Source organism: Podospora bellae-mahoneyi, assembly GCF_035222275.1.
Source record: "Podospora bellae-mahoneyi strain CBS 112042 chromosome 1 map unlocalized CBS112042p_1.3, whole genome shotgun sequence".
NCBI classification, from domain to species: Eukaryota; Fungi; Ascomycota; class Sordariomycetes; order Sordariales; family Podosporaceae; genus Podospora; species Podospora bellae-mahoneyi.
In genome coordinates, this window is record NW_026946361.1 from 247,815 (window position 1) to 265,620 (window position 17,806).

Below are 17,806 nucleotides of genomic sequence, written 5' to 3' on the forward strand. Positions count from 1 at the left end.
CCTTTTGCATAACTGGTCGCTTCCTGGAGTTGGGGGCTGCCCGTTGTGCGGCTCCCTTTCTCGGTGTGGTACAGACGTGTACACCCCTCCCCTTTCCCGGGTTTACTCCAGTAAGACGGAGCGGGCATGTCGGGCAGCAAAAGGATTTTGACCTCTTGAAGACACTGCCAGACTCCCGGAACCGAAGAAGGATTCTCATATGTATGGGTTGGTGAGTGACGAAGTTGGAACCAACAGCATTGCTTGTTGTCGGGATACCTGTTTCGATGGGCTTTGCGGAGAAAGGCGGAGATGGGGGGTGGGGGCTTCACAGCCTTGATGAGGTTTTCCAGTTGACACGGAGAGGGGGTAGGTAATCAACAGGTGACCGGAGGATCACTAGGCTGTCAGGAAATGCCTGGAACGAGTGAAGATGAGTGCGGAGGTGGTTACTCATCAGGCCCGTCCAATCTGAGGGGAAAGAATTCTGCTGCCTTTTTGATGGCAGGCGTCGTTGGGGTAAAGGGCGGCCGCTGCTTGATGGCCGGCTGGTGGGGGAAGGGGGTGGTGGCGGGTTTGACGTACACCACCGGGGACCGTTATTCGGGTATCGGAGCTCGATCTCGACGTCTCAGGGGGTGAAGTCGTTGCAGAAGACAAAGGATGAACCCCAGCTCTCACGTTTCTTCTTTTTTTTCTTCCGAGTTCAAGGCACTTCAAAACACAGAACATCCCACTTGACAAGGCTCCAGACTGGTGAAGTGACATTCCAGTGTCGACCATGTCGCCTCCCGCTCGCTCGCTGACTGGCATTCCCTGCAGCTCTCTGCACAACTCGAAACAATAGGTTACGCAAACATTTACAAGACTTAAAACACCGCATGACTAATTTGCACTTGGTCCCTACAGACTTTGCACAGCCCCTTGGCCGGCACTCAAGGGAAATAAAGCAACATGGAGCTCGACAGCAGCCTGGAGGGAGAGATTTTGAGTGCCGATGCAGGCCTGAGGCGGCCGTCGAGTTGTGGTCGCGTGGCGACATGGTTGGGTGGTGGGGGGAGAGATGAAACTGGGTGCACTGAGGTCGGGATAAGGGGTTGCAGGGCGGCGCGCGGCACTGCACGGTTCAAAGCCGGAGGAGGAGGATTGCCCCGCCATTTTCTCATCCTTTCAGATTGGGATTACTACGAAGTCAAGGTTTCTGATAGAGTGAGATGTTTTACGAACGGATCTTACCTTGACTTTGTATCGACTGTGCTGAGCGGGCGCCAAGCGACACACCCCTCCGATGACGAGGCAAACTACAAGTCAGCCTCAACCGGTGCAGGAACTAGCAAACTCGTATCTTTATCACCACGTTGGTGTTTCCACACAAGGGATATCAACTCTAATATCCCTTGTTGCCAAAACGATAATGGAAGATGCCGTGCGAAGACATTTCCTGGTTCGGTTTGGGGTAGATGGCGGAGTGATGGGGGTCAAAGCAACACCAAACGCAAGGGACAAAATTCGTTGGAAAGTCTCTCAAGTTTTGTTCATCAGTCATGACGAGATACATCACCCACCACCCCTCCCAAAAAAAACAAAAATCCCCGCGAAGACCATGAACCCCCGCCTCCACCCCTCCACCCCAAAACGTGCCCTTGTCAAAGTCTCCAAAAGATCTCTTGCAACCACAAGTTCCTAGTTAACCCCTCCCAGACCAATCCCCCTGTAGATTTTGTCCCTGCAAAAGGAAAGTGACAAATTGACACCTGCAGCTCCCAGGACCAGGTTCTGACAGCGAGCGTCGACGATCATCCCATGTCATCCATCCCCACGATTTTGACAATCCCACCTCATACGCACTTTCAGCCCAACAAGTCAACTGACACGTGGGTCGAAAGAAAAAAAAAGCAATGTGCAAATCCAACACCGACTCTGCTCGCTTGACGGCGCAATAACCACGTATTTCTGGCCCAAACAAATCAACGAAAATTTAGCGAGTACTCTGAAGCACTGAGGATTGTACTGTCTGAATCCCATTCAGCAGATGTCAAAAGTGGCGAGTGACAGTATGGCTGTTTTGAAGTAGCATAAGCACAGCTGTTTTTTGGTCACTTGCTTTTTTGGACCCATCTGACTGACTTTGACACCCACTCGTCAACGACGTTTATTTCTACAGAGACTCACTTCAAAGGCCATGCCAGAAACAAGAAGCAAAAATAACAACACATCTCTCAACTCTCTCTTTTCCTCTGCCCACCATGTTAAGGTATAATACTTGTACAAGAATCCATGTTATCCGCCCCCCAAAATTAACCCATGCTTAAAACACTATCAACCCTTCCTTGCTGATCAACCAAAAACCCCCATTTCCACTCCAACTTTTTATCGCCATGTATGTATGTACAGCAACAAAAGAAACGACAGAAAAGAAAAAAAACAGAAAAAAAAAACTTAATACTGATGATACCCAACCACCCCCATATGATGATGTTGTTCTCCATCATCCATAATCACCGTGCTCGCTCCCCCCCACCCATTGTGATGATGAGTGTCATAAACATGATGATGCTGCATTAAACCCCCGTGATAATCCCCATTACTCGCGCTCGTGGTCCTCAAATCGGGAAGCAACAACCCATCCGGTGCGGTCCCCTGCCCGTACGCCAACCCGACATTCACCGGCTCGGGTGTCACCGGCTCGTCTGACGGCGCCCGAGTAGAAGCAGCAGACCGCTGGGAGTGAAGGTAGTACCCATCCTGATGAGCTTGGTGGTGATAATCCAACTGTTGCTGCTGGTCCACCCCCATCGTGGGCATGTCCACCTGCACCAACGGCCCAGCAGGATAAAACCCCGAGTGGGTCCCAGCGTAGGGTGATGTCTGCAGAGGAGGAGGGGGGTAGTACCCCACCGCCATGGCCGCCACCTGCGCCTGGGCCATGGCATGCGCAATGTTCTGAGCGTGGTTCCTCATGTTGGTCTGCGCATGTCGGGAAGCAGACGACAACGACGCGGTGCGGATTCTGCCGTTGTAGACTCCAGGTTTGTTACTGCCTCGATGACTACCAGATGACGACCGCCGGGAAAAGTCACCATACCGAAGGGAAGATGAAGACAGGGCACCGCTGCGTCGGGACTGGTTCCCCTTGCGGTAGCGGGTAGTGGATTGGACACCCTCGTGAATGGCCCAGGGCTCAAGGTACCACTCGGTAGATTTCTTTTGGTCGGCTGAGGTAGCAGCAGTAGCAGGAGAAGAAGACGAAGACAAAACAACCGGTTTGGTCTCTTCTTCTGGCTGCTTGTCGTCTGTTGTCGAGGGATCGCTCTGGCTGGCGGTGCTGCATTTTCTCTCACGTTTGGTAAAAGCCTGCCAAGACAACTGTTAGCTGCTACCTAACCTGCAGATGTCCCAAAGAGGAAGCCAACATACCATGTTCATGCTCAGATTGTGCCGGATACTGTTCTGCCACCCCTTGGTATCATCCTTGCCCTTGTCCGTGTTGTCCCGGAACCACTGGTAGATCTCCTGCAGGGTCATGGCGTGGTTCGGCTTGCTCATAAAGGCGCGGTAAATGAGCTTTGCGTAGGGCTCTTCATTTTTGTTGTTGCTGCTGCTGTTGCTAGTGTGGTTGCCCGTCAAGCCCGAGTCGGATGCGCCACCCCCGCCGCCGGGAATTACCACTGCTGCTGCTGCTGCTGCTGCTGATGTTGGGGTCGGCGCGCTGTTGTCGATTTGACTCCCGTTACCCGTTCCGATCGGGGGCGGCGTGTGAGGTCCACCACCACCACCACCCATCAAGTCCTCCATTGTGCCCGGTAATGGCTGTTGCTGCGCGGCGGGTGTTGGACTTGGCAGACCCTCGTCGTAATCTGCCTTTAGACACAGAGTAGTGCTGCAGGGGGATAGCGCGCGAAGGCTTTCTGGTGTCGATACTTCGTTCTGATACTGCCTTGGGCACGGTTCTGTCTGGCTTCGCTGCAGAAAGCTGCCTTCTGCCCCGTCATAACTCTGCAGGGGAAGGTTGTAAGGAAGCCCATCAGCCGGGAAAGAAGTCAGCTCTGGGCCTTGTGGATAAGAAGGAACTAGTTGCTGTCTCGGATAGTGATCCCAGGATACCGAGCGAATGTGTTCTGGAGGCGTCCAGCTACGCGAAGATGGAGGAGGGAGTCCATCAGCTACCTGACCAGGCCGAGAGCTGTGCAGAGCGTAGTTGCCGAAATCGTCGCTTCCAGTTTGTGACCCTTCCATACAAGCGCTCCACATGGACGAAGAAGCTCCTTGGCGAGGAACTGAAGAGGGCATGAAAGCCCTCTGGCGCTCGCCATCACGGATCCCCATTCCCACAACCAGCTGCCCATCAGTGTGGGCTGGATCAGGGGTCGTAGAGTTCGTCCGTGTTACTAGCTGCGGCGATGCTGTGTACATTGCTTCGAGACTCGTCAGGGGCGACATGTGAGGAGGCGACTGCGATATCGATGGGTTTCTCTTCACGCTGGCAATAGACGACGGTACTGTAAAGGAAGAAGAAGGCGTGTTGTTGTTGTTGTTGTTGTGGTACAGCTCTGGATCCATCACCGGCAGTTCTGGCGGTGTTGGAATGTTCGACAAGGAAGACTCTGCGTCTCCTGTTCGAAATGGTGCGTACAGTGTCATGTGAGTTCGGAGGAAGAAAAAAGAGGTCGAGGAAGACGGCTGTGGGGGAAGGGGGGACAATAAACGAGTTTGATATGGCAAAGAATTCGTAGGGCTGGAATGGACAAGGGCGAGGAATGGCGAGAGACGGACAGATGAGTGAAGATCAGTCTGGTGTTTGAGAAAGAGAGCAAGGTCGAGCAGTTGGTCCGCGATCAGCCGGAGGTGACCCCGGGTATTATGTGACCGTGGACGGTTGAGACCCAGAGCAGAGAACCACTGTCTCTATCTTACTTGAAGAATGTATCTTGGTACCTCGCAGAGACAGTATCCCGGACGGTGGAGTTAAGATCTAGAAGACCAAGACGGGCAAAGATCTAATAGTCAGAAAGAAAAGGAGGGGGAGGGGTGGAGGTAGAAGGGGACAATGACTTGACTACTAGCAAGTGACCAGGAAGCGGGTGCAAGGTAGGGGCCCCTTGCCAGCACACATTGTTTGGTAGACTAGGCCCTATACACCAGCATCCTCTGAGCAGACGGGGTGTGTGTGTACCCAGGTACTGTACGTGGGGTGAAGGGGGAAATGGTATGTGTGTAGTATGCGGCTAGGTAGGTACCATCAGACTACGAGTGTACTTCGGGGAAAAAGGTGTGGGTGGGTGGGGGGGGGAGGGAGGAGTGAGTGTAACGTAGAGGGTTGCTTGTGTGTGCCCTGAGGCTGCAGGTGTGTGGGTAAGTTGTATGCTAAAAAGAGGAGCACGATGCAAACGAGCAGAAGTGTGGCTGTCTAGTAGAATTCCAAAGCTATATCGTACCCGTACAATACGAACACCAGGCACAAGTGTTGCCGTGGAGAGAGAGAGAGAGAGAGAGAGAGAGCGAGAGGCGTTGCTCGAGGAGGCCTGGGCCAGTAGCCTCATGGCCCATGTCTGCATTGGAGTCCAAAAAAACGGCAGCCAAAAAAGTGACAGATATCCGACAGGGGATCGACACGGCCGGCCCTGGCCCACCGAAAAAAGCAGGAAGCCGTAACTGCGTAGACACAAGACAGGCGAGACTCAAGGGCGGTAACGGGTGACGGGTGACAGGCGACAGGCGGCAAAGAAGAAAAGCTCACACAAACTTATTGTCTTTTCTTTTGTTCCCTTGCTGCAGCTTGTCGAGGTCGATAGTCGTTCGTGCATGATCCGGATGCCGTTTTGGTTTTCCCCGCTGGTTATGGACGACCACGACGACTGGGGAGTGAGCCATGCCAAACTCAGACCGAAAAGCCGTTCCATTCCGCCAGTCTGCCCCACGGTCCCTCCTACCACTTGACGGACGAGAGCAGTGGAAATGGCGGGAACATGAGAAAAAAAAAAGAAAAAAGGACAAGGCCTTGCGGAAGGGTGCAGAGGTCACCGGCCCTCTCGCCATGGGGGACCAATCAACGATGCTGGCTCAAAACGGCTTTGGGCCAATTGGTTGAGCATGTCCAATGACAAACCCGGCCACTGCCTCAACAGGAGGCATTCTGCACCGTGCGATGGACGGCGATGGACGACCATGGGACCTGGCAACAATTTGTGGTTATGCAAAGCGCGTTTCAGTCTTCTAGAAGCTTTGGAGAAAGAGATGCAGGTTCATTTGCGCTGCCTTGCTGATGCTTGTCAGTCCTGGCAGCCAGCCGCTGAGCCAGGGCGCGAGAAGCCGTCTCCCCACGGAGTCAACAAGGCCCTTTCCCGGGGGTCCATAACGTCCTCAGCGTCCCCAGCGTCCCAAGCGTCCCGGGGCCATCTGTCGGTCTCCTCCGATGCTGTCCATCTCTGACGCCCGTCTCCAAGTACACGTGCGAAAGGCCCCAAAGGCCCATCTATCCCGGGCGCAGAGAAAGGCCTGCCAAGACGCAGTCACGGTCAAGTCTCGGTAGCGCAGGCGAGGGTTTTCCGAAAGGCGATCTGCTCAAGCGAACAAATGAGTGGCGCGATCATGTTCCACGCTCCGGATTCGGGAGGCGGCATCCTCAGACGTGACGGGGCAGGCCCCATGTCGGCGGAGATAATGGATATGATGACCTGGCCAGGTGGTGGTGTCACAAGAAAGAGTCAGGGGAGGTTGAAGAGTGCTGACGTTTGAGATTTTGCTGACTTCTTTTCTCGTGACTGTGGACAACAACTTGCTCTGAAATTGGCCGGATTTCCGGTCTTGTGCTGCAACATCGGCGGTGGATCTTACATGTCTGTCTGTCTCTCTGTGGTGGCCGACCCCACGGCGCCGGGGAAAAGGGGTCCCTTTTACGGGCCGATGTCGCCCATCGCCCTGCCACCCTTCCTCTTACGGGCTATGATGATGCTAGGTAGGTACTGTCGATAATCTCCACGATGCGGCGGCAGGTGAGGGATGACCAGAGATTTGGCGTACACTATTTCCTATAATAAATCTTTGGTGGAACGTTAGTTGACCAAACAATGTGAGCACACAATAGCGGTTCCTTCTGACATACCTTCTTGAACTGAAAGTGGAGCTGAAGAATGCCCTTGTCAACACACCAGAGATGTCAGCATCGCGCTCGTAACACAGAGGAGGACGCATAAGAGAGATCAAAATGAAGCCTGGGTGGATTGGCTAGGGGAGGCTGACTATGACCGAGGGCGTGTCTAACGTCAACTGCTGTTGCGCGGCGCACATTTGCCTTCCTAGGCAGATGATTACCCAGTTGGGCCGTCGAGACCTGGGTCGCGCCTCACACCACACCACCACCACAAGCGGCACAGCATAGCGTTCCCCTGCCAAGCAGTGCCATAATGTGTTGCACAGGTCACAGACATATGTACATACCTTGTCAAAGCTGCTCTTGAAGCCACGCTCCTTCTTGGCGCTGTAGTCCCATTCGCGGTCGACGATGCGGAAGGCGATATCCTCGTAGGGCGGGCCGGCGATGAAACGAATGAGACAGGTGTCTTCGGACCCTGCGGGGGCTAGAGACTCTCCCTTTCTACGGCCGTGCTCCCGGATGATCTTGAATGTCGGTGCTTTGGTCTTGTCGATGAGGTCGGGGTAGAAGATGTTGAACTTGTAGCCCTGAACCACCTTGGGAGGGGGGTGGTCGTGATCGTAGTGTGTCTGGTTGTACTTGTTCCACTCGTATCCCATCTGCACGCGGTTGAAGTAGCGCGGCTTTCGCGGCCGATACTTGTCCGCCCAGAGAGGCTTCGAGACTCCTGGCACCTCTTCCTCTGCCGTGAAGATCTCCTCGCCCTCGCTGATCCCCTTTGCAACCTCGCGGTCATACAAGGCCTTGGTCGCCTGAGAGAAGTCTTCGGTGCCGACAACAGCGAAGCGAGCAGTTCCCGGGGGTGGAGCACTGGATGAACCAGCACTGGCGCTGGCGCTGGCACTGGCACTGGCCATCACAGCTGCGGATGGTCTGGATGCCGGCTTAGAGGAAGAACCGGCCGATCCCAACGCCGGCGCGGCCCCCGCGTAACCATCGGAAGCCTCTAATTCCCTGGCCTTTTCCAGGTCACGGGTCTTGAGCAGGCCAACCCGGGCCGCCTTGATTTCTTCGCATATGCTCTTGAGAGTAGCCTTGGCCTTGTAAACCAAGAGACTCTTGAGGAGCTGTTCCCAATAGTCCGTGTCGATGGGCTCGTTGGACTGCAGCTTGGCCCTGATCTGCTTCTCGAGCGCCTCCAGCTGGGCCAGCGACTTGGGACTCAGGATTCGGTCCACATCCGACGCCACCGAGGTCACAGCTCTTCCCTCGGGACCCTGTGGCTTCAGTTTCTGACGGCGGTCGGCGCACAGGGCGAGCAGCGCTGTCCAGTATTCCTTGTTCTTCTTGTTGCACTCGAGAGTGTGGTAGGACCTGATGTCTTCGTCGAGCTCCCTAAGCTGCGCCTCACCAAGACTTTGGAGGACGGCTTCGGGACCGAGAATGCTGATTTCGGCATCGGAATCATGGTCGTCAAAGATATCGCGGTCCGTGTCGATGAAGCGGAGGTTGAAGGCGAGATGGTCGATGGGTTTGGCTCGGTGCTCCCGGACGCGGATGTCGGCCTTCTTCTTTGCCTGGTTGAGGACGAACTTGTCCTCGTCTGCTACGAACTGCTCGGACTGCTGGTCTTGGGTCAGGTACCGTCCAGAAGCAGCAGCAGCAGCAGCAGCACTGTTTGCCCCGGTGCTCTTGGAAGGCGGCGGGCGGTGTGTTTTGGAAATACGGTTGGACGAGTCGAATCGAGGACCCGTGATGTCTCTGTCCCTCTCTCTGTCCCCGGCTCTTCCTCCTCCCGCTACTCTTCGGTCTCTGGCGTCCCTGTCGCCCTGAAGTGGCGACTTCCAGCCGTTGATCATTGCTTGTCTCCCGGGATCCATGTTTGTCGGGCCGCCGCGGTGTGTGGTGGTGCAGGTTGTCGATGTTTCTTTTTTCGTCAAATAACGTGCTCGTATGGTCCCTGGCCGCCGGTAGCTGCTGTGATACCAGTAAAAAATGAATGGAATGTCGTCGTGCTACACACAGTCTTGGGTTCTGGGGATCGCCGACCTGAGCCGGGCGCTGTTGAGAAGAAAAAGGGCAGAGATGGATGGATGGGAAAGTTGGAAGTCAGGAGGAGGCTGCAGCTGGCTTGCGGCACTGCGACAAGTGAAACCATGCTTGCAGACTGGCTGCCAAGACACTATTGTCAGCTCGCCTTGCCCTAGAGCCCTATAGTCCAGGTAGGTGTTATCGATAAGCCCTGCCCTGTTGCTGCTGTTCAGCTGTCTCAGCTGCTGTTGTGCTGGGGCACAGCTGCCGTGGGGGGGGTGGGCAATTTGACAGCAGATGCCGGAGCTTTGCCGGCGTCCCTCGTTGTCAATTGTGCCTTTGTGCTGCGTTCCATCTGCAGCAGTCACAGTTGAAGCTGTCGCAAGCAACACCTCTCAGACGGAACGGGGGCATCACCAGCGAAACTGGACGCGCCAACGCTGGGCTCGGGCACAGCACACAGCATCTTCCACACCATTGTTATCGATATCTAGCGCGCGTCTTATCAGCTCTCCACCAGTGCCTATCCCGAATACCTCCCTACCCACCTACCGTAGCTACGTCAGCTACCTGAACTGCCCTGTCCTCCCTCGAATGCGATTCTATACTCGAGTACATATACATCTCCCGTGATCCCATAACCATGCCACCGTGAATCGAGGAAAAGTCCCCCATTGCCATGAACCACAACCAGGGCAAAATCATGCGCAAGCTACGCAACAAACATGCGACAGACTCGCACGAGTCCACGGCCTCGGCAACTGTCACCAGCTCTCCCTCCAATAACTACCGACCAATCGCCGCCCAAAATGTCAGCTACAAGACGGGTGCACCCCTGTCCTGCCTGGACCAGTCGCCTGACGGGAGAAGCGCTGTCCTGGCCAGCCACCATGTGCTGAAGCTGATCAAGCTCGACGGTGGACTTCGGGTACAAGAGGAAGTCGACCTGCGCGCAATCCTGACCTCGCAGCCTTCTCACCGTAACAATGTCCTTACTGGTGCCGTGGCCGACCAGTTGTCTATCCAGGATGTCAAGTGGGGGAGTGTTATCAACAGGGAGGTCCTCTTCACGGCCTGCACCAGCGGCATCATCTTTCAGTACGATGTGAACCGGGCCAAGGCTACAAGGGTCGGCGCGCCTCTTGAATTCATCCAGATGCGGGAGGACTCTCGCCAGGTCAACTCTCTCGACTTGAATCCCCATCACTCTTCATGGCTCTTGTCTGGAAGTCAGGACGGTCTGTTGCGGTGCTTCGATGTGCGCACGCCTATTAACACCAGGACGTGGCCAACATACCGTGCTCTCCAGTCCTTCAAGTCACACGCGGATGGTGTCAGGCATGTCCAGTGGTCGCCCAAGGACGGCTTCCTATTTGCCTGCGGGACAGAGCAAGGGATGGTGCTGAAGTGGGACATGCGGAAACCAAGCTCCCCTATTCTGAGGATCAATGCCCACGAAAAGGCCTGTACCTCGATTGCATGGCACCAGGATGGCACCCATCTTGTCAGTGCTGGGCTGGACAGCAAGTGCAACATCTGGGATATGTCCAAGACGGACAAGAGACAGAAGCCAAAGTATGTTATATCAACACCTGCCCCCGTTGGTTCACTGGCATGGCGGCCTGGCCAATGGTCAGCAACAGCACAGGGCAAGCGGGCCTCGCAGCTCGCAGTGTCCTACGATGAAAGCGGCATGAAGCGGTTTGGCATGAATTCAGTTCACATCTGGGACCTCGCTCGCCCTACCATGCCCTACAAAGAAATCCAGAGGTTCGACTACGCACCCAACTCCATTCTCTGGCACGACCAATACCTCCTCTGGGCCGCTGGCCGTGACGGCTTCCACCAGTGTGACGTCTCCTTTGCGCCCAAGGTCATGGACCGCCAAACAATGTCGGCCTTTGCCTTTTCCTCACAAGGCGAGGTCGCCATGTGCTTGGACGAGCGACCTATGCCCACCCGCCCCCGACCCAACATTGTTCACCATGACAATGCTTCCACTTACGGAACACCATCTTACAGCTCGAGCCCCACTACTCCAAGATTCAGCGTCAGTCGCAGTGATTCCGAGGATGATGCTGTTGACAGCTTCTTGGGCTCCAGGCAGCCAGGCAATGGCAGCCGCAAACGCAGAGCGAGCATGCGATCTGCGAATACCCTCAGCACCACACCCCCTGCTGAGCCTGCCATGGGCGAGACACTGTCACTGGAAGACACGATCAAAGTGACGGGTACATACCAGCCAAATCAAGCCATGGCCATCGGCACATATCCGGGCCCTACCAATGCTGAGGTAGATGTCTATCTCAGCCTCAACTACCTCCAGGCCATCCATCTAGAGCTACCTTACAAACCCGGTGGGCCGTCTTTGCCAGAGCGGATGACGACCATCTTGGACCACTTTGCCAAAGTTGCCGCAAGAGTTAGGCTTTCAAGACTGTCACACACCTGGATGAACCTCCTCTTCCTGATCAAGCTCCTCCTCGAGCGTCGCGCACAGTACCACCTCGAGTTTCGGATGGATAAGTACCAAAACTCAACCATCAAAAAGAAAGATGCGGCTAGACATCGGTCACTAGGCCGGCTCCGTGCCGAACCACCCAGCTTTGGGATAGGCAGGGAAGCAAGCCCACGGAAGATGGCCTCTCTGGCAAGTTTCGACCGGGTCCTTCATCCACGATCACTTTTATCTGAAGAGCTCGAAAGCACCTCCAATCAACCTACCCCGCTGGCTCGCCCGGTTCCCGATACACAAGTTATCCAGATTGATGACAATGGGCGCAAAAAGCTCACACCCATCATCGAACCAGAGAGCTTCACGCTGCCTCCGGCGGCCCATTCTCGCACCCTCGAGCCCAGGCCCCGACTAGATTCAGTGCCCCTGTCGGTCACCAGTCATGACAGTGAGGCCACCAATGCCAGCACCGAGGGCTACGACTTTTATGACGCCGAGGCCCTCAGTAAGGCCATTGACGTGCCCACGAGACCCAAGCTGACCAAGGTCATAGACTTTCGAGAGCCCGGCTCGCCCAGCCGTGTTGGAAAGCCGCCCGTTTTGCGACATGATTCGGATGATAGTTTCACCCGACTCTTTTCCGTCTCGGACGAAAGCAGGGAGGCGACTGGCCTTGTCCGGACCTCGGACAGCAACACTCCGTCGCAGGTCATGAGGGAGGCCATTGTGGCCGCCATTCGGCGCGACCAGCCAAGTGCCAGCGGAAGCGGAAGCGAAGACGGCGAATACGAAAGCCGCATCCGTGGCAAACAGATCGCTGCCGGAAGCTCGCCTGCCCGTCATCCAGAGCGGCAATTGCTTCAGCGTACCGAGACTGACATGACATCGTACACTGCCTTTACCGATGAGCACCACGCCATCACCCAGACCACCACCGACAGCTTCGAGTCGCGCTTCCCGTCACAGACAACGGATCGCGGCTTTGGCATGGACTCTCCAGTCCGACAGAGCGGTATTGAGTCTCCTGGGCAGCCACAGGGGCTGCTGTCTGTCGAGGCTGACTTGTCCCCCGAAGACGATTTGTCCCCCCATATTGTAGAGACGGATTACCTCCACTGGCCCGGCGACCCAAGCTACCCGTACTTGCTCGGGTCCTCGAATGGATCATTTGGGACTGTTGAAACCCTAATCCAACCCGAGCAGCAGATTGCAGCCACCCTGGCCTACGAAGTTCGCAAGACAGCCCGTGACGCGGCCGCCATCGTCCTGCTGTTCAAGCCCCTACTTGCGCCTGATGTCCTTGACTCTTTTCAAGCGGCAGCTATCCTCAAGCAACACCACCAGCGTCTGATGAAGCTCCAGGCTTTTACCGAGGCGGCTCTCATGCGCAAAATGTGTATGAAGGGATGGCCTGGAGGGGTGCTGTCCAACTGGGGCGAGAACCACCCAAATGTCATTAGCCCGGCTCAACGAGGTGTCCAGGTTGGCCTCCTTTGTTCCAGCTGCCGGAAGCCGAGAGAGATTGACCGATCCGAGGGGTCAAATGAGACCATCTGGATGTGTGAACGTTGTAAGGCCAGCATGGCCCCTTGTGCTGTCTGTCAACGGTGTGATATCGCTCCCACGTCCGGCTCGCGGGGCAATACGAAGGAAGGTGATGAGGAGGAGCCGGTGTTGGCTACCTGGTGGATTTGTCCTGGCTGCGGTCACGGTGGACATTCTAGCTGCCTCCTGCTTTGGCATAAAGGGTTTGAGAACGAATGCAGTTCCACCGACCCGGATATTCTTGCCGAGTTCCAGAGTGATGGTTATTGTCCCATGGATGGGTGTGGACACACATGTCTGCCCGGAAAGGGAAGGCTCGAGACAGCTGCGGCCAGGACAGAAGAGGTTGGTCGGGCGGCAGCGAGGGAGGCAACGCGCAATGCAACCAGCATGAAGGCGTCTGCAGACACGGAGAGCATAGCGGGCGGTCTCCAAGGCCACCATCATCCTCACCCACCTCACCAGTACCGCACCACGGGAAGCGGCAAGATCTTGGATGACCAGCACCACCAGTACCCTCACTATCCTTCCCACGGGGTTAATATTTCGAATGATGAGCACAGCGTACCCCAAAGCAGGGCGGTAGAGAGCGTTAGGGAGACTCTGGCCAGCATGGACATCTCTTCTCATTCTCTTGGCGGCAGCAGCAGCACAAGACACAGCACGCCAGGAGCCAGCATCTTGAGCTCGAGCCCGGGCAGCAGGTCGGCAATGATGGCTGCTGCTGATAGGGCGAGTGGCGGTCACGGTGGTGGGGATGGCAGGGAGCGGAGGAAGAGCGTCAAGTTTGTTGCGCAGGAGGATACCAAGCATTGATGATTATCAGAATGATATCACGAGTTATTTGCGTGGCTTGTGACTTGATTGGTGGTTTTGGGAGGATTAGGAGGGGTTATGTCACTTTGAGATTTCCATCAGGGGAGATAACAGAGTGTGGCTTTTGTCGTCAGAAGAACTTTTGTATGTGCTGTACTGTATATAGGCGACCTGCAAGATACCATCAACCATCAAATCACAGCTGCCGGTTGGCTTCTTCTTTGCTTCGGCTCTTCCTTCCGGGTTTCCTGGCAGCACACCCTCTTGTGACTTGAAGCTTCCGTGCCAAGCCAATATCCATGACGGCAGACCTCGCCTTGACATGGACGATCGGCACATCCTGCAGCAGAATGGGGGGGGGGTTGAGTAATTCAGCGTTGACATGGCTGAGGTGTTGGTGCTTCCGGTTACATTGTTCTTGATATCATGCTCGGGATTATCCCTAATGGGGATAAGAAGGCGGCTTGTGTAACCTTGGAGTGGGTTTCGCCAACGGGGGGAGGGTACAAATAATGGAATTTGGGATTATGCCTGAGGGTAGTGTTGCTGTAGATGGAATGGGTATAAGAGGCCTTGTTTCTCACTGGTCATGGACTTCTTCCGGGGTGTCTTCAGACAAGCATACCTCAGTCGATACACAGTCACCATGTCAGGCATTCCAGTCTTTTTGTATGTCATCCCCTGCCCTCTGACCAGCTTTGTCTGACATGTTGTAGCATTGGTGCCTCGGGGCACATTGGTGCTGCTGTTCTCCAGGCCCTACATGCTGCTCACCCTGAGCTGCCGATCCGGGCTCTTGTCCGCCAGCAGGAAGATGTGGACCACCTAGACTCCCTTTATCAGGGCTCTGTCACGTCCGCCCTGGGGACTCTTGAGGACGTAGGAATCGTCGCTGAAGAGGCCGCAAGGGCCCAGCTTGTTATCAGTATGCTTTTACTCCTTACCACATTTCCATAAGACCACAATACCCCTTTAACACAATACCACATTACCACACTACCACATTCCCCTCCCTCTTTTTCTCCATCTCCCTCTGTCATTACAAACAGGCAGCTAACAAACACCCCCAGATTGCGCCCCCGACTTCGCCCTCCCCTTACCCACCCTCCTCCCCTCCCTATCATCCAACCCCCACCCCCAAACCTTCCTCCTCCAAACCTCGGGCGCAGCCCGCATCTGGCCTCCGCCCTCAGGCCTAAACCCCCACCCCAAGATCTGGTCCGACCTCACCGACCTCTCCTCCCTCCCCACCGACACCACCCACGCCGCCCAGGACATCACCATCTCGACCTATCCCGGCATCAACGCCGCCATCATCTCCCCTACTTTTGTCATTGGAAAATCCCCCAGTGTGAGACACAAGCATCCGATTATCTTTCCCGACCTGATGCACGTCATTCGTCAACAAGGGCAGGCGTTTGTTGTCGAACAAGGAAAAAACCTCACCACATTTGTTGACACGGAGGAGCTGGCCGGGCTGTATGTTTTGCTCGTTGGGGATGCCCTGCGCTGTATCAGAGGAGAAAAACAGGTGGATGAGAATATCTGGGGAGAAAAGGGGTATTTCTTCGCGGGGGGGTGGGAGGTGAGCATGAGGGAGTTTATCGTTGATTGGTTGCTTCCTGTTTTGGAGGGGAATGAAACGAGCAAAACGTGGTTGTGGAATCAGGAGGGGAAAGGGGTCAAGGAGTTGGGGTTGGGGGAGGTGGTGGGGAGTATACTGGGGCGGTTTGAAGGCCAGGAGGCGGAGGCGTGGAGTAGGCATATTGCTGAGGGGTTTGGGACGAGTATGAGGATTAGGGGGGATAGGGGGAGACGGTACCTTGGCTGGGAGCCGACGGGGAGGGTCAAGTTGGGGGAGGCGGTGGAGGCGGTGGTGAGGTATTTTGAGGAGAGGGAGAAGTCAATTACTGAGTTGTAGAGGTAAGGTAACTAATAATATCTAAGCTGCTCTCTGGCGATGCCTTCTGCTCTCTTGTTAGCAACCACTTGTCCTGAAAGCGAGTGGGTAGAAATGAAACTCGCCTCCTGACCTGTTTCTTAGCCACCACATGATACTCCCTCCACAAAGCCTCGTTCGACCTCTCAAACTTTGGGACCACCGTCGTCTTTACCACGCCACTTGCACCATCATCACGTGTCTCTTTCGCTCCCTTGACCCAGAGGTCCTTTTCGGTCGTCCCAGGAGACCCTGATAGCACGATATGAGTGACGTCGGGTAGCTGATCAGGGCAGTTGTGCTCGTTCTCGCACACGATGCAGGAGTCTTTGCAATCTTCCATGCAGGGGAGACGGCACTCGAGATGGTCTCCGCAGATAGGCTGACACCAGTCGATAACGTAATCGCGGGCGCACTGGCTCATCTGCGCGTTCGCGGCCAGGCCAGTGAGTGTGAGGAGGAGGGTAAACGGGAGTTGCATTATGGATATGTGATGATGTTTTGTGGCGAGTGTTTTGTTTTGCAGAGAAGCTGCCGTTGAAGGGTTGCGTAACATGACTAGCAGTTTCCCTTTCTTGCTCCTTCTTGCAAAATAATTACCTGGGGAGGAGGTGCTACCCTGGAAACACATATGGCCGTGGCTCATGTTTGAGTTTGAACCGCACAATCTGGATTCACCCATAAGATTGAATCAAGGATACTCACCTTTAAAAGATAGTTAACAGACCTTTAAAATAGTTAAGAGGCCTATTAAATCTACTTCCGCCGCTTCTGCCATCTTAACACCAAAAAAGAAAACTCTTTCGACCACTTAGTGTCATAGCTTCAATAACACACCACTCATACCCACTAATTGTTGCAGTGAAGAGATCCACTATCGTTGTGGACATGGTCAGCTGAAGATTACTTAGCAAAGAACATCAGAGAGAGAGCTCCAATTCCACTCGCTCAAATAAACATTGGACGAAATCCAGCTGCCGTCTAGAGCTCGACAACGAACCCACATAACCGCAACCAAGCCATCAATTCTGAACCCGGGGTTTGACAGATCACACGAGTGCTGATATCCACCGCTACCGGAGCCGTACTAGATCAGCACCGAGACAAAAATGAGGTGGACAGGGCTCAATCTTACCCCTTTCGATGTTTTAGGACCCCATTGGAGTTGACATAGCACTTGCCCAGGTCCACGCTCCGAGCCGGGACCCATTCTCCACTGTGCAGTCTGCAGCTGCCGCACTGAAGAATATTCTTCTCTTTTGACTTTAGGCCACAGTCTTTGCAGGAGTCGAGGAAAGTGGCTGTTGTTGTGGTTCTCATTGCAAGAAATGACAGGGCGATGGTGAGGATGCGCATTTTGAAGTGCAGATGGCAGACTGTTCAAGCCAAGGCTTGATAGTGGCGGGTAGGGGAGATCTAGTGAGGACAGCGTAAGAGGCAAAATGGGAAAGGGCATGGGACCAAAAGCTTTTTAATATCGGTTTTAATTCCACCGGGAAGGATTTTGTCAGTCACTGTTGGTAAAAAAAGGCACTTGTGTATGCTGACTGGTCACGAGTCCTTCTCTTCAAGCTCCCAGGACAGCCAAGCGATCCGAGCCAAGATGTTGGATAATGGGGACTTGTGTCGTGGGTTATGCATTCAGAACACGAGGCTTTACTCAAAGCAGATAAAACGAGGCAGTCGACCTACTCCATAAGAAAGCACTACTGACTCGTGCAAGACAAAAGTTCTAGCCGAGCCGAACTGTAACTTCCAAAAAGTGTTGTTGGCTGTTAGAGGGACGTGTGTTAGCAACGTCGCACTTTGCATTGAGGGATGGATGGAAGTACATCAATCACTTTCATTGTCTTTCATCAACGGCACTCTCGATCGACATGCAGTAGTCATGTAAGGTAGGTACCTATGAACCGAGGCATATGGCTGTGCCACAGACCAGCTCAAGGTG

The 17,806-nt window shown here is 54.7% G+C and overlaps 4 protein-coding genes across 4 annotated transcripts; 2 read left to right on the top strand and 2 right to left on the bottom strand.

Annotated features, from left to right (window-relative positions):
- Positions 1-2,418: 2,418 nt before the first annotated feature.
- Positions 2,419-4,620, bottom strand: QC761_100230 (uncharacterized protein; the record flags this gene model as incomplete). The annotated part of the gene is made up of 2 exons (XM_062873269.1): positions 2,419-3,333; positions 3,397-4,620. The coding sequence occupies 2 exons, from the start codon at positions 4,618-4,620 to the stop codon at positions 2,419-2,421; spliced, it is 2,139 nt and encodes a 712-aa protein (XP_062735923.1).
- A 2,666-nt stretch (positions 4,621-7,286) lies between these two features.
- QC761_100220 (uncharacterized protein) lies at positions 7,287-9,206 on the bottom strand (the record flags this gene model as incomplete). Its single annotated transcript, XM_062873268.1, has 2 exons — positions 7,417-9,206; positions 7,287-7,364 (listed from the first exon to the last, which is right to left on the bottom strand). The coding sequence occupies exons 1-2, from the start codon at positions 8,950-8,952 to the stop codon at positions 7,287-7,289; spliced, it is 1,614 nt and encodes a 537-aa protein (XP_062735924.1). The 5' UTR covers positions 8,953-9,206.
- Positions 9,207-9,456: 250 nt separating this feature from the next.
- RTC1 (SEA (Seh1-associated) complex subunit) lies at positions 9,457-13,919 on the top strand (the record flags this gene model as incomplete). The annotated part of the gene is made up of 2 exons (XM_062873267.1): positions 9,457-12,063; positions 12,112-13,919. Exons 1-2 carry the CDS (start codon positions 9,783-9,785, stop codon positions 13,917-13,919), a joined length of 4,089 nt encoding a protein of 1,362 aa, XP_062735925.1. The 5' UTR covers positions 9,457-9,782.
- Positions 13,920-14,461: 542 nt separating this feature from the next.
- Positions 14,462-15,840, top strand: QC761_100206 (uncharacterized protein; the record flags this gene model as incomplete). The annotated part of the gene is made up of 3 exons (XM_062873266.1): positions 14,462-14,588; positions 14,636-14,844; positions 14,990-15,840. Exons 1-3 carry the CDS (start codon positions 14,509-14,511, stop codon positions 15,838-15,840), a joined length of 1,140 nt encoding a protein of 379 aa, XP_062735926.1. The 5' UTR covers positions 14,462-14,508.
- Positions 15,841-17,806: the final 1,966 nt, after the last annotated feature.